This window comes from Corylus avellana, chromosome ca3, assembly GCF_901000735.1.
Source record: "Corylus avellana chromosome ca3, CavTom2PMs-1.0".
Taxonomy (NCBI): domain Eukaryota; kingdom Viridiplantae; phylum Streptophyta; class Magnoliopsida; order Fagales; family Betulaceae; genus Corylus; species Corylus avellana.
The window spans coordinates 5,049,096-5,064,591 of record NC_081543.1 but is presented as its reverse complement, the minus strand read 5'-3'; the positions used below and the strand labels follow the sequence as shown (position 1 = coordinate 5,064,591).

The 15,496-nt window shown below is 33.3% G+C and overlaps 2 protein-coding genes across 2 annotated transcripts; one reads left to right on the top strand and one right to left on the bottom strand.

Moving 5' to 3' along the window:
* The first annotated feature begins 1,782 nt into the window (after positions 1-1,782).
* On the top strand, positions 1,783-4,209 carry LOC132175462 (uncharacterized). The gene is made up of 2 exons (XM_059587415.1): positions 1,783-2,046; positions 3,813-4,209. The coding sequence occupies exons 1-2, from the start codon at positions 1,903-1,905 to the stop codon at positions 3,966-3,968; spliced, it is 300 nt and encodes a 99-aa protein (XP_059443398.1). The 5' UTR covers positions 1,783-1,902; the 3' UTR covers positions 3,969-4,209.
* A 4,406-nt stretch (positions 4,210-8,615) lies between these two features.
* Positions 8,616-10,354, bottom strand: LOC132175701 (protein PAL OF QUIRKY-like). The gene is made up of 2 exons (XM_059587722.1): positions 10,129-10,354; positions 8,616-10,038 (listed from the first exon to the last, which is right to left on the bottom strand). The coding sequence occupies exons 1-2, from the start codon at positions 10,271-10,273 to the stop codon at positions 9,584-9,586; spliced, it is 600 nt and encodes a 199-aa protein (XP_059443705.1). The 5' UTR covers positions 10,274-10,354; the 3' UTR covers positions 8,616-9,583.
* Between the last annotated feature and the right edge of the window lie 5,142 nt (positions 10,355-15,496).

Here is a 15,496-nt window from a genome sequence, read left to right as displayed (position 1 = left end):
AAAGGCCACCCCCAAATGGCCAAGAGCCACCTCCACTTTTTTCCCTTTCTTTTTATTTTTTTTATTTTATTTTTTATTTTTAAATACCTTTTTTTTTATTTTAAAAAAAATTAAATAGGTGCCACGTATCAACATCTGATTGATCCACGTGTCAGTCTTAACGGTCAACTAACGGATGGACTAAATTGGTCCTTTATCAAAACTCCAGGGGGTCCTGTAATAAAAATAAAACTCAAAAAAAAAAAAAAAAAAAGTTGACAAACCCTAAGACGTATGAGGTATTTAACCCTTCTTTCTATTATTCTCTCTCTCTATTTTTTTTTTTTTTTCTAGAACTTTTTGAAAAAAAATGGAATCAGGAAAAGAGGAGAAGATCATATAGGGAATGGAGTCTAGGAGGACTACGTACTTTTCTTGGGTCTTGTATTTACCAGATTGAGGAATCAATTGCTTTTTCTCACGTTGTTAATTTCCTTGATTTACCTAGTTTTGAGCAATTTTTTATTTTGAAATTGGGATATTCAGTAATTTTATTCCTAAAGTGAAAGATGTTTAAATACATTTGTGAATTGTTGAGCTGCAGATCCATATCTTTTTTTTTTGGCGGTTCAAATTTGTATTTTGTTATATTTTAATACTATATATGGTGACATGTCTTCTATAAATTTTAAATAAATTTTTAAATTTTAATTCAGACTATAAAAATAGCTTCTTACTACTTCAAAAAGAGAAAATCTTGATACAAAATTGTGATTTGTAGATTGAGTTTCTAATTATAAGAGTCCTATTCTCAAAACATACAAAATAAGGTGGCATGGTTCGGCCACCCCAATAGCCAATAAGAAAAAAAAAAAAAAAGTAAAAAAGTATTGGGTTTGACCTTGGGGAATTGTAGAGGACCCATATATATATATATATATATATATATATATATATTATTTTTATTTATTCTTAAAATATTAAATAATATTTTAGTATTTTTAAATGAGTAGGAAACGTGACGTTTTTATGACCCCTATGGCCATCCTCACCATCAATTGGATCATTTCCGGTCCATGGTGATCCTATTCCATGACTAGGGTAGTTGTGAGAAGTCCTCTTTATTAGGGTGGCCTCGAGCCACCCCTCTATTAAAGACAACCCTCTATTAAAGACAACTAAATGCTACTAAAGGGGTGGCTCGTGGTCACCACAATCAAAGGGAAACCCTAAACAACAAAACATCATAAAAGGAAAATCTATTTGATTCAGGGAATTGAAGTCAATATATATATATACATACATTCGCAGTAAACCATAACAATGCAAAACACCAACCAAAAAAAAAACAACACATCCGATGTTTGATAAACACAAAAATCAATTTATACATTGTTGCTGACAAACAAATTACAACTATTTTTAGGTATATATTTGAAAGGAAATGTTATACAGCAGGCTGATATAACATTAATATATAATTAGAATGACGTGACAGTAAAATGAGCTATTAATTTTTTTCTTTTTACTTGATTAAAAAACTGATTTTGTATTTAAATAACATTTTTCGTATTTAAAACCTGTTATAATAAATATTATTTAATATCTTATTACATGACTGTGATATAATTAGAATGACATTGTAATTAGTTCAATCAGTTGGGACCACGCCTAATGAAACAGAGGTCACTAGTTCGAATTTCCTTTCTCTCTTTTGTAACATAATTATTGTTTTTAATTGAGTATATTAAATAATTTTTTATATACATTTTTAACAGAGAACGAGAACACGTCGGCCTTAAATCCAACGGCCCTCAACAACATCAACAACGACGGAGGCCGAACTCAAAACGACAACAGCGCGGTTGTTTGGCTTTTCTGTCCATAGAGTAACAGAGGAGAGCCCCAAGTGAAGAGAAGAAAATGTTACAATTCCCGGCGTTCATGACGCAGTACTCGTGGTCGACGAGGACGATTCCGACGTCGTTTTCGATCCCTTATCAGTGGCCCCAACCGCAAAACGAGGAGCTCCTCCTCGCCATGGAGGAGTCCGATTTCGAAGAAAAGGTACTCTTTTAAACCAAACCCTAACAGCTTTATTTCCCCCTCCTCTTTTTTTGCCCTTAATCAAACATTTACCATCTGGGTTTTGACCAGAAATTGCATACCCATGCAACAGTTGGTGATTTCTGTCGCCGTTCTAATATTAGAGAGTTCAGTGAAATTGGACAACTCGCTAGCAGGATTTGCATTTGAAAGACAAGTTTATTTAAACCAACGTTGTGTACGAAGTTACAGTGTGAAAAAGGCTTTAATTTAAACATCTGATTTTTAAAAGATTTGCTTTATGAGTTTGAGAGGTTTTGTAAACCTATAGCTTAATGGGTTTTGCTCTCTGCTCAATTGTCTAACAAGAAATTCTTGATCTAGCTGGAATTTTTGTTTAATTTTTTTTTTGAGATTTGATTATGCCAAAATCTCTACATGCTGAGTTCAAAATGTGATAGGTTGCTTGGGAGTGTAGAAGTTTGGATGTTCCATCTGATTGCTAAGTGTATTTCAGAGCATTAAATTACTCCCCAATGCAAGTTGTTGGATGTCGTAGCTTAGCAAGAGAAATGGAACAAGCTAGAAGAGTGGATAGGCACTTTTTATGAAATTATTCCCACTTTCTTATGTGCTACATAAGTATTTTATTTCAACAGGAGTAATGTTGTACCGCTCTCGCTCTTTGTGAATGATATAATTGTGTTCTTAGAAACATTGATCCACAATTGGGATGATGATCCAAACAAGACATAATGGACTATGGCTGCGAAGATGATTAGTTGGAATTGAGGACAAGGTTGTCTATGGGGAGTCAATATGCAGAACTAAGAGTTGGGTCATTCATGATTTACTGGATGGAGGTCCATATTAAAACCACTGTACATGGATTCTAGAAAAAGAGCTCTGGTTCTAGGGTTTTCATTTGTTTGAGTTGAAGTTTATCTTACACAAGTTCCTACAGAGAGTAATTTGATGAGTATAAGTTTTGGTTTAACTAGAGAAGTTTGGGTAGTTTTCTGCATTTTCGTGTCATGACTCATTAGGAAGAGTTTGAAGTTGGAAAATAATACAGGAAATTACATTTTATCCACGTGAGGTCTAATTGTATTTCCTTTTGGTTTAGAAGTTTAATGTATTCAGATTGTAATAGTGTTGCTAACTTTCTTATTGAGGTACGTCAGTTATACATATGAATTTAAATGAATTGAGGCTGAAAAGGTAAGTGAAGTGCAATTGTTTTAAACCACATATTGGCAACTCAGATCACAGGTAGAAAACTGTGACCCAAAAAAGGTAAGTTATGAAGGGGATCAACATTTGGAGTTTCTGGAAGAGTGCAACAAGTCAGTGATACTGATGTTGTCAATACTGTCTTCGCTAGGGATTTACATCTGGTTTTTAATTGTTTCCTTCGTTTAGTTGTTATACTGATGTTGTTGTTATTTAAAGTTATATAATAGTTGGGACTTTTCACTTCCTCAGAAAGCATGGCACCTCAAAATATCAGTCAATCTCTCTTTCTTTCTCTAAGAAGGTTCCCTCACTGTGATTCTAAATATAAGTTATTATTCAGAGTTTTCAAAAAATTTAGTCTAATCTCCAATTACAATCAGGGGAGTTAACCATGTAAATCTTCTAATGTCATTCTTGTATTGTTTTGGGATGGGGGAGTTAAATAAGAATGCCAAGGTGACCTCTACATAAAATAGTATTACACCTCTGATTTTTCATTGTTATTTATTTTTATTAATTTTCGGTGGCGATGATGCATGTAACTTTTGCAGTGTAATGAAATCAGCAAGACTAATAGCAACCTGATTGTGATCGGGAGAAGCGCTGTTTATAATGTTAAAGAAGACTATGATAATGCTGATGATGATGATGATGCTGACAATGCAGAGGAATCTGAAGGTGAAGAGTTTGAGCAAGAGACAGGTTGAAAAAGCTGTGTATATCAGTGCTCGTATTCTTGCTGTTTTTTTCTTGGAAGATTCTAAATGTGTGCATTGCTATGGCCTTGAGTTTTTGTATCCATATGCTAGGACATGCTCTGTTAATAGCTTGTACTTAATAAGAACAATTGGTCACATAGATTTCAAATCTTTTCAACTGAAATTTCAATCTGTGGCTTGAACTCTCGGCGAAGAACCAAAGAGCTTGAGCCTTTAGACTTCAATTCCAGTGGAATCTAGGGAGTTTTTGGTTGAAACCCCCGCTCTGTTTTCCTTTTGCTTTGTCATTTTCATTTTCATGCTCGAATTCACACCACCTTATGTTTTTCTTGAATGTTTTGGTTAGTCTTTTAGCTCGGTTCTTAAGTTGTTCTTGTTGAAATAATCTCATATCTTGAATGTCTGGTGTTTCTGAACCTTTGTCTTCTTCTATTTTTTTGGAGAGTGTATTCTTCGTAAGAGAGAGAGATGGAGTGTAACGCTTAGGAAAAGCGTTATATTTTGAAGATTTCTAAAATCACTTATAAAGTTTAATTTCACCTAATAATGAATTAATATGAGACTTAATAGCTTAGTAGCTCCTGCTTAAGGCATACTTCACACGAAGGTGGTCTACATTTGAGTCCGTCAGTTAGGAACGCCAACTACTCCCTACGAATGCATCTAAATAGGCAGGACGAACGTTTTGCTTGATAGAGGTAGATGATTCCACAGTGGTGTGCTTAGTTTCGTGAGCCATTTCAGCCATATAAAATTAAAACGGAAAGAACAAGTTTGGTGAAAGTAGGGCTAAAATAGCGGGCCGAAAGTGGGCACCTATATATATAAGGGTTAAATACTTCAAACCCCTTTCAACTTTATATTTTTTTTCTCTGGGATTTCATTTTTATCACAGGAGGTCCCTGTGGTTTTGATAATAGACCAAGTTAGTCCTCCGTCAGTTGACCGTTAGTTGACTTAACGGAATTCCACGTGGACCAATCACATGTTGACACGTGGCATTTACTTAATTTTTTTTTAAATTAAAAAAAATGTATTTTACGAGAAAAAAAAAAAAGAAAAAAAAGAAAGATTGAAGTGGCGAAACCACCCCTAGTACTTGCTGGGGGGTGGCTCGGCCCCATGGAGCTGGGGGTGGCGAAGCCACCCCCAGTAGCACCTAGGCTCCCACTGGGGGTGGCTGAAACCACCCCCAGTGGGTACTGGGGGTGGTTTCAGCCACCCCCAATCTTTTTTCTTTTTCTTTTTCTTTTTTTTAAGAAAATACATTTTTTTAATTTTTTTTTAAAAAACTAAGTAAGTGCCACGTGTCAAACATGGAATTCCGTTAAATCAACTAACGGTCAACTGACGGAGGACTAACTTGGTCTATTATCAAAACCACAGGGACCTCCTGTGATAAAAATGAAACCCTATGAGAGAAAAAATAAAGTTGGGAAACCCCAAGGGGGTTTGGAGTATTTAACCCTATATATAAATATATAAAAATACATGAAACGACATTGTTTTTATGTTTAAATATATAAAAAATGTATAAAAATCTAGAAACGGTGTCATATGTAATATGGTATTACTATATTACCGTAGAAACGATGTCATTTTGATTTTTTTTTCTTTTAAAAAGCAGTTAGCAGTTGTTCAATAACCTAACCACTAGTTAACTACTTAGACGGTTAGCAATTTTAGCTAATAACTACTAACCGTAACCACATTTTCACCTATATGTGAAAGCAAGAAAACGGTAAAGGCAGTTTGTGACACAATGAGAAAGTGAATAAAGTATAGACTATAGAGTAAGAAACCAGTCAACGAAAGAAGGAAGTGACGGCCATTTCCAAGTATGATTCATTCCACTCATTGCTCTATGATCTCAACTCCTTCCCCTCTCTTAGAACCCACTCATTGCTCTTTGTTCTTAACTCCTTCCCCTCTCTTAGAACCCTTTACTGACTTAAATATCATCGGCATTCCTTGCTAGTGCAGCTGCCAAGCCTTCTCGTTTATCCTACCTTCTTTTGTAGGCTCTCTCGACTTAACCTAAGCTCACTTGTGTGATTTACTTTATCATGTATCATCACTATGAATTCACAATTTTCGCATTATCTCTAATCAATGGCGGAGCCACGTTAGGGTATATGGCCCCCACAAGCATATATATGTATATATAAAGACAATTTTGAAAATGGCCTCTACACATTTGTCATTTAAAAAAATAAAAGAAAGAAAAAACTTTTAAGAGAGGCTCACTTGGTCTTTTGAAAATCATTATTTTTTTTTTTAATCACTCTAAAGTTTTTTATTGAATTATTGGTAACCATCTTCTTTTTCTAGTTGGTATATAAGGCAAAAATGATATATTATTTTGGTTGCATCACCCATCAAGCACTATTTGCTACTTCGAGAATATTATAAGATTCATATAAAATTAGCTTGTAGAAAATATATGTGTGTCTACGCTATGAGTAGTATTTTTGGCACACCGGCGTGCTTGAACAGTAAGCACGTCGATGTCAAAATATTATTTTATTTTATTTTTTTAATTGTTCAAATATTATTTTAATAATATTTTATAATATTTTAACACCGGTGTGATTACTGTTCAAGCACACCGATGTGCCAAAAATCACTATTCCTACGCTATATATAATTTATTTCATGATTACTTATATATGTGTGTGTCTACTCTATGATTGTTTATTTGTTGCTCTTGTCTCTTATGTAATTATAAGTTAAATTTAAAAATTTAAGCCCATGAATCACAACATTAAAATTAAAAACTATTTATTCAAAATAAAAGAAATTGACATTTTAAAAAGTAATACACCGTTAAATTTTAATGACGAAACTTCAAATCTTAAAGGTTTGCTAAAGAATATAATTCTAAAACTCTAGCCGTGGAAACCTAACCGTTGCAATTGAAAAATATTCATTTTAAAAAAAAAAATTTAAATTACATTTGTTATATTTTTAATTTGGCCCCTACAATAGTAAATTTATGGCAATGTCACCATCTCTAATATTTTATTTTTCATCCTAACTTCCTCTAGTTGGTTAGCTACAAAGGTTTTTAGAGATGCAAACCCTTATGCTCACGATTTCATTTTAGATTAGTCCCTTTCAATTCTTTCCTTTTTCCTTTGGAAGCATTGCTTCCTTAAAAATAATTTTTTATTGCCTCCAAATAAAAAATAGGGATAAATGCAAAATTGATCCATGTAGTTGGCCTAATTTACAAATCACTCCCTTTGGTTTAAAAAATAATTTATAAGTCTCTAGGGTAGGCCAAAATAACGTTTTACTCTATGAACTCATTTTTCGTTAAATGACTTAACGAAAACTGTTACATTGCCACATCACACCCAATAAAAATAAGATACATGTTCTTTTTTATTTAAGCTTTTAAAAAATGACAAATAAGTTTTTTCATGTCATTTTGAGGCTCCAACACATACTCTATTTCAAATTAAATAAACCTAATCTCTCTATGGATTCGGCTTACATGTTGTTATTAAAATAATAGTATGTATGTTGTAGTTTAATTAACGGTCAAGATTGAATTTTTTAAAATTTCTCTTCATTTTCTCTCTCATATTAAAAGCTTCTAAAAGTAAGTCAACTTTAAGATTCAATTTTGACCGACGATTAAATTACAAGATACATACTGTTATTTTAATAACTACATGTAAGCTGGATCCATCCCTCTATATCCCCTGTGCCACCGTCTTTGTTTTCCCCAACGATTCTTGTTGTCGTCTTCATTTGCATTTTCCGTTAAGACTTACATCCACACATGAATATTCCTACAAGCACAAGCACCATTTTACACATGAACACTAAAAACAAACCCCACAAAAGAAAAAAAAAAAAATAAATTGCATATCTCAAAAAAGATATCACTTTTTAAAGAGATGAACATACGGTTTGCTTTTTAAAGTCACCATCTTCCAACATCTATTTAATACAAACCAGAAAGCACTTGCTAAAGAACAAAAACAAAAAAAAAACCAAATACACAGAAAGGGAGAGATTGTTTCCATAGAAAGCACTGCCAAAAAACGCAGATGCCCAAATCTCAGAGGCAGATAAAAATGACAACAAAAATTGTTTGGGAAATATGAAGACGACGGCGGCACAGGAGATATATAGGGATTAAGTTTATTTAATTTGATGTGGAGTATGTGTTGGAGCCTTAAAATGAAGTGAAAAAACTTATTTGTCATTTTTTAAAACCAGAAATAAAAACAGAACACATGTCTTATTTTTATTGGGTGTGATGTGACAATGTAACGGTTTATGTTAAGTCATTTAACGGAAAATGAGTTTAGAGAGTAAAATGTTATTTTAGCATACCTGGGTGTTATAAATTATTTTTTGAACCGCTTGGAGTGATTTGTAAATTAGGCCAACCATATAGACCAATTTTACATTTATCCCTAAAAAATAAATGGTCAAAATTTATTTCAAAGAAAAAAATATTTAAAATTCTCTCATAATCTTGCAATCATGACAATTTATTTTTCACTAGAGATCTTATAATTATGTTCCATCTCCTCTTCCTATAAAATTCAGGTTAGTATCATTTAACCAACAAATTCCTTGTCACGATCCGAGAGTTGGGAGAAAGTTCTCCCCTTTTTCTTTCTCTTTTCCAGTGTTAAGTGTTCATGACGATTCCTTCGTCATGATTCGAGAAGTAGACAGAAAGTTCTGCCTTGGAATTTACTTTTGAGTCCTTTCTTCCTCCATTTCAAACCACTGTATACTAATACTATTCATGTTTTACACAGTCAAGGTTTCAACCCTTCCTTGGGTTTAAATTAAGCAGTCAAATCTTGCTTCAATTAACTATTAAATTTTTGGGTTTCAATTAATAATTAATTTAGATTATTTCGTAATTCCATGAATATATTTAAGTTCACGTTTGCCTATAAAATTCTATCGTTCCCACTAAGCAATCCCAGCCGTTAATTTCGGGACAAGTTAATAGTCTCCCAGAAAGAAAGTTCAGAGCAAGTGCTCTCCTTGGAACCTTCAAAGGAGCCAAATGGCATCTGATGCCTCCCTTGTTGACCTGCAAACCAGAAAACAACTCACGCTTATTAATACAAATTAATTCAAATAAATAAAGAAATAAAAAATCTTATACACAACAGAAAAACTCACACGTGTTAGCAACTCGGCCGACTGACTCTGAAGCCCGAACGTGTCAACAGCACAGTTTGACACAGTAAGACCTCTGACTGGAATTCACGTCTGTAAAAAACGAGTACGTGGAACAAACAGAAAAGAACGCGGCCTTGTCCAGATTAACGGCGAATGACGGAACCCTAACGGGCTCATCTTTGTGCCAAACAAACAAGTTGCAGCGAATATGGAACCCCGGCCAGGGCAGAAAAGTTGCAGGCACAAATTCATCTATCATCTCCATTCAATAAGGATTTTTTAAAAACCACAAATCCTTCAAAATTCATAATCAATCACAATATCCAACGCAACTATACACTCACTTTTTTTTTTTTTTTTAAGTTCTTCGTTCTTCGTCATCATCAATTTTTCTTTGCTAGTATAGGTTCATTAACTATGCGTTTTTTTTTTTAGGGGCCTCAGTGCCAGTAATTGCAGTGAGGAACATAATACGGAGACGAAACTCTAGGGTTATCCTGGACATGGCGGCTATACCGATAGGCTTTTCCGGAGCAATTCCGAGCGCCGGCGGGATACCCGACCGCAGGCAAACAATTCCGCGGGACGAACCGGTAGGGTGACGAGTTTTTCAACGAATCAACGGATACGAACGGCGATCCAGGCATGGAGAAATTCACGCTCGGAGTCATCGACGGAGGGGGAGAGATTTTTTTGAGAGACGTCGGTGGCGAAAGGACGGCTCTGATCTTCAGAGGATGAGACATCAACGACGAAGCGCGATCGTACTCTTCAACGAGATTCGCCAAATCTTCGTCTGAGGAGATTGAAATTAGGGTTTCCAGATCTCCGCTCGGCAACTGACACCTCAGATTCACAGAATAGCCACAGAATTCTCCAAGCTTCACCATTAATTCTGCTAAAAAGAAACAAAATAAGTTCACTAAAACTAACAGATTTAACGAAATTGAAATAAATATCAATGCTAGAAGCGAAAAACACGAACCTGCAAAGGAAATAGAACGATCGACAGCGAGGACTCGGGTGAGGCCGCCGACGTAACGAAGCTCGCCGTCGGTATAGCGAGGGAGAATCTTTCCGCCATAGCTACAAAGAAACTTGATAGTCTCGGCAGCTCTGTTGGACTCCATCTGCTTTCGTACAGTTTCTGTTTCACTCTTTGAATTTGCGAAAAGAAAGGAGAAACTTCGAAAGAGAGGAGGAGAGAGGGATCTCTTTTAGCTTCAAACCTCAGGGGAGTGGTTTCGTTGCCTACTTATAGGAGAAGAGAGAGTAGAGGGCTGACGTCACGGTAGGGCCCCACGCGCAAATAGGGGGCCGAAATTTTAAAAACTTGTTGGAAACGAAAAAGCAACCAATCTGCCTACTCATCGTGACCAATTCCGTTTAATATTCGGATATTCGATTTCCTTGGAGAAAGAAATAACAACCAACAAGAAAATGGGGTGTTGGGGTGGTGACCAGTAGTGTAGCGCGGGCCTCAGTGGGTCCGACCCATGGCCCACGGGCACAGACCAATCTCATTTTGTTATTGTTAGTCCAAAATCTCTATAATTGTAATTTGCTTTGTAATGTTGTTATTGGCGGTAAAACCATGAGATCATTATATTACCAAAAAAAAAAGAGTAAAATTAAATATATACAGTTGAAAAAAATAATATAACACATATTTTATAGTTTTTTTATGGCACCTAATTCAAATTCGACTGCAATAAATTGGATCATAATAAATGATTCAAAAAATGTCATTTCATTGATTCAAATTAAAAGCTGTTGGTAACAATAAATAGAATTTTACTGGTCTATATTTTGCTTTATTTTTTATATTTTTGTTGTGTTGTAGTTGCATAGAGGGGTTCGGGTTGGATTAAGAGACCTTTTGAAGTTTGTCTTTATTTTTCGTGCCTCTTCTTTACATAAAGAGAGTTTGGATGGGATTGAGGAACTTTTCGTGATTTGTACCACTCCCCTTATTTTACTACTTTGTGCAGCCCATCTCTTGATTTAATTTAGTCCAATATAAAGACAATTGGGTCTTTTTTATTTATTTTTCTCACATTTCCAATTATTTTGTTGTATTTTTAGTACTGTTTTTCATAAGGGTGGAAAGGTGGTTAGTGTTAACGGTTATTGGTTAAAACCGTTAACCACAACCGTTTAGTCAGTTAGTAAAATCCAATAACTGTCTCTACTAACAACTTGATTAGCAGTTATTAAATAAGAGGAAATCGCTATTATCCGCTAACCACTTTTTAAAATGAAAAAAAAAAATCAAAACCGCATTGTTTGAATACCTAAACAGCACACATTCAGGTTCAATATATAGAGTTTGTACAGAGTTTGAAAGGTGTATAACATTTACAGTTTGAGTATTAATAAATATAAAGTTTTTCTGTTTTTTCTCAAAAAAAAAAAAAAAAAAAAAATCTAATCTAACTAAGAGAACTAGATTACAAAGTAATCTCCTAGATAAATACTATCTCCATAAATATCTAATCTCACTAAGAGAACTAGATTACAAAGTAATTTCCTAGATAAATACTATCTCCTTCTTGAATGTGGTAGTCCTCTTGTGGATATTGATCTTGATCTTGATCTTTATCTCTAATAGTTTATAGGTAATACAACGTGATCGTGGTTCCTCTTGTGGATCTTGATCTTGATCTTTATCTCTAACAATTTGGCCCATATTTCATTACTTGTAGACTTATGTAAATCTCACATAAGTTAATGGTAGACCCTACAAATCTAATATATAAGAAATGATAAAGACGCAACTTTTTGGTACAACTTTGACCAAACTTTTCCCTTATATAGTCATTTAAAAAAAAAAAAAAAATCTTAAGCAATAACATCTCCTTTTTTTTATTTGGTATTATTTTTTTTTTAAAAAAAATAATACCAAATAAAAAAAGAACCACATAGGATGTTATTGCTTCAGAAATTTTTATTTTTATTTTTATTTTTTTTTAATAAAAAATAAGAGAAAGGTTGAGCCAAAGTTGTGCAAAAAAATTGTGCCTTTATCATGCCTTTATATATAGGCGGTTAGCAGATAGCTTTCACAAGCGGTTAGAGCAGTTAATCGCCATAATTTTACAATTTTGAGTTTGTTGATGAGAACCCACCAATTTTTTCGATTTTTTAATCTCATATAACACTTCCTTATTTGCTCAGGATTTTTTTTTTTAAAAAAAAGAATTGAACACATTTTAGCGAGTTTAAAATGTGCGATTTGAAATAATATGTAATAATTGGACTGATGTGACGGTGCTCATTAATTATTGAATCAACATTTATTAAAACACTGCAGATTTAAGGGTTGATGGACACTGTCACATTAACCCAATGATGTAAAAGTGAAAGATGAGTATTTATGGGTGTGTTTGCGAATGGCCCTGGAACGGTACTGTTCCAGGGCCTCCCTCAATCCCTAAAAAAAATTCTTTTCACCTTAAAATTAATCTCAACATCTCTACTTTTTATATCACATCAATTATTTTTATTATTATTATTTAAATAAAAAAATCACTACAAAACAAATTTTTTACATTTTTCCATATAAAATATATATATTTTTTCACTTTTTCCCACAAAACATTTTCACTAAAACCAATCAAATACTTATCCCTAAAAAAAGGCTACAATACCAACTTTGGAACAGTACCGTTCCAGGGCCATTGACAAACAGGGCCTATAATTACTTGTGTTGCCTGTAAGTCATGGCATCTGAAGGGATTATATCCATTTCTCTTTTGTTCTTTTCTTCTTCTTTTTTATTCTTTCTATTTTACATGATATATATATTTTTTTGTTACAAATAATAAGATTCAAATTCGAAATCTCCTCCACAAGAATTGTATAATAAAATGATCGAAGTTGAACCCATTAATTTTATGCTCAGACTATTATAGTATTTATTAAAAACAAATGATTAAAAGGGGTACACTCAATGGAGTTAAAACCCCCCCATTAAATTGCTTCAAGAGAGGGTTAGCCCAGCTTGGCCTTTGCGTATTCTAAAAGCAAAGGAGTTGTGATGCCTCCAAATTAAAAGTCCTTATTCTTAGTCCTTTGTCCTTGTTAGCCCCACCAATTTAACATATTGTATAATTTTATTTATTTATTTATTTTTATCATTTTGGGGAGCATGGGAGAAGAAGTTTCATAAAAGTTGATATATATATATACAAAATTAATTAGGATGGGGTGATTGACAAGACTATTGGACGTATGGAGCTAGGTGCTATAATAAGGGATCATAAAGGAGATGTGAGACCCTTTTCCCCCTCTCCCGCTTTCAATAAAATAAATAAATAAATAAAAAAGATGTTACAATGGTGAAAAGCTTGACCAATTGAGTGAACTTTGAACCTTTTGCTGTGGAACCTTTATGAGTTTTATATGCTGCAGAGTTTTGTAGAGACCTAGGATTGAGACAAATAGTTCTGGAGGATGATGCACTCAAAAATATTTAATGTTGTCAAATCAATTAGTGTTCAAAATTGGAGTTATTATGGACAATTAATGGAAGGTATTAGCCAGTGATGTGCTTAAAATGGTTCGTGTTTGGCAGATGGTTCATGTCGAAAGGAGGTAAATTCTTCTACTTATGGTTTAGCTAAAGCGTTAGTTAAACAAGTCGTAGACCAAGTTTGAATAGAGGACATTCTTACTTGTATTTATGATATTGTTTTGTTAGAGTAGATTGCTATCGTTTTATGAAATGAACAACATAAATTTTTTTCAAGAAAAATACAAAATACAAAATGAAACTCAAACTAAATTGCATGTTTGTAAAAAATATGCAACATTTTGTTTTGTTCACTTTTATGGTTAATAACGTGGAACTATGTACATCACATAACAACATATACACCATTATATATGTAAAAATTAGTGTGAACTGAAACCATTGATAAAAGGATTGTCTTCTTAGATGCTATTATACAACTCCTTTAGTGGGTTTGTCTTGATGTGACAACTTCATAGAAAAGATCAAACACAAAAGGAAAACAATCAAGAATAGCAAAGGTAAGGTATTCTTCCAAAAAAAAAAAAAAAAAAAAAAATCTCATTTAGATTGGCTTTTGCTTGAAAATAATTTGGTGGGAAGGAGGTTGAGAGATTAACGGTGGTGATTTAAGTTGAAGCATCAATTATCAAACATCAATGGGTCCGAAGGGTGCACTTGTCCTTTATGACGCACAAACTTGCACGACAAAAGTAACAGCAAAGATTAGTTTGTTGCCTTCTTAACAGAAAGAGAATCATAGGAAGAGTAAAGGCAAATAATGGCATCAGCATAATATGAACCATTGTGCCAATAATCATTTCTCTTTTACGTCTCCCCAATTGATAGCCGAAAGTTGTGTGAAACGAAGAAAAATAAAAAGAAAAATGTTTCTTTTTATTTCCGCGTTTATATTGTGTAAATCTCAACGATGCATTTTTGTTGAGACATACACTTTAGAGTTGAGATTTTCGGCAGTCTGGGGTCATCCCAGCGTTTGCCAAATTTGACGTGGGCATTTTTTTTTTTTTTTCAATTGAAGAAAATAGATATTAAAAAGAAATCTAAATTTGAAATATTAGCATTAAATTTAAATTATTAGCATTAAATTTGAAGCATTAGCACTAAATTTATGATGATCGAATCCCTTTTAAATGATACAAATTTCTAAAAGATTAACCTTTCATCCCTAGATTTTAGTTTTAAATCTAAAAACAAATTTTGAGGCATTAAAAAATAAATATTAACTTATAAAAATTTAACTAACAAAAAAAAAAAATATACAATTATTTTTTTATTATTTTTTTAATATATGTCCTACAAAAAGGCAGCCGCATAGCAAGACTCTACACCTTATAATGCAAAGAAACATTTCTATTATATAAATGTTCATAAAAGTCCATGAGAACCAACTAATTTTTTATTTATTTTTTTATAACAATTCTTCTTCATTCATTTCATAATTGCTATAACAAATATAATGAAAAATTTCTTCCATTCAAATCAGATTTATGCTTTGTTTAATAGTCTTTTGTTTGCTAGATACCACATCACAGGCCTACAAGTTAAGGGAAGATGATGAGATTACACCCAGTCATATCTAACTAAATAAGAAAACTGTTCATATATAACTCTTTTAATATTACCGTCCCAATCAATTTCTAAATCTGCAACATTTTTTGACAAATCACGTCTCTGTTTACTACCTGAATCATTAGAATTTTCTCAACTAGACGCTGTTTTTTTGCCATCTTTTCCATCTTCCTTACAAAGTACATTCCTAATTGCAATTCCGTTCGCTTCCTCTATCATCATTGGCAAAAAATTTTATAATTCTTCC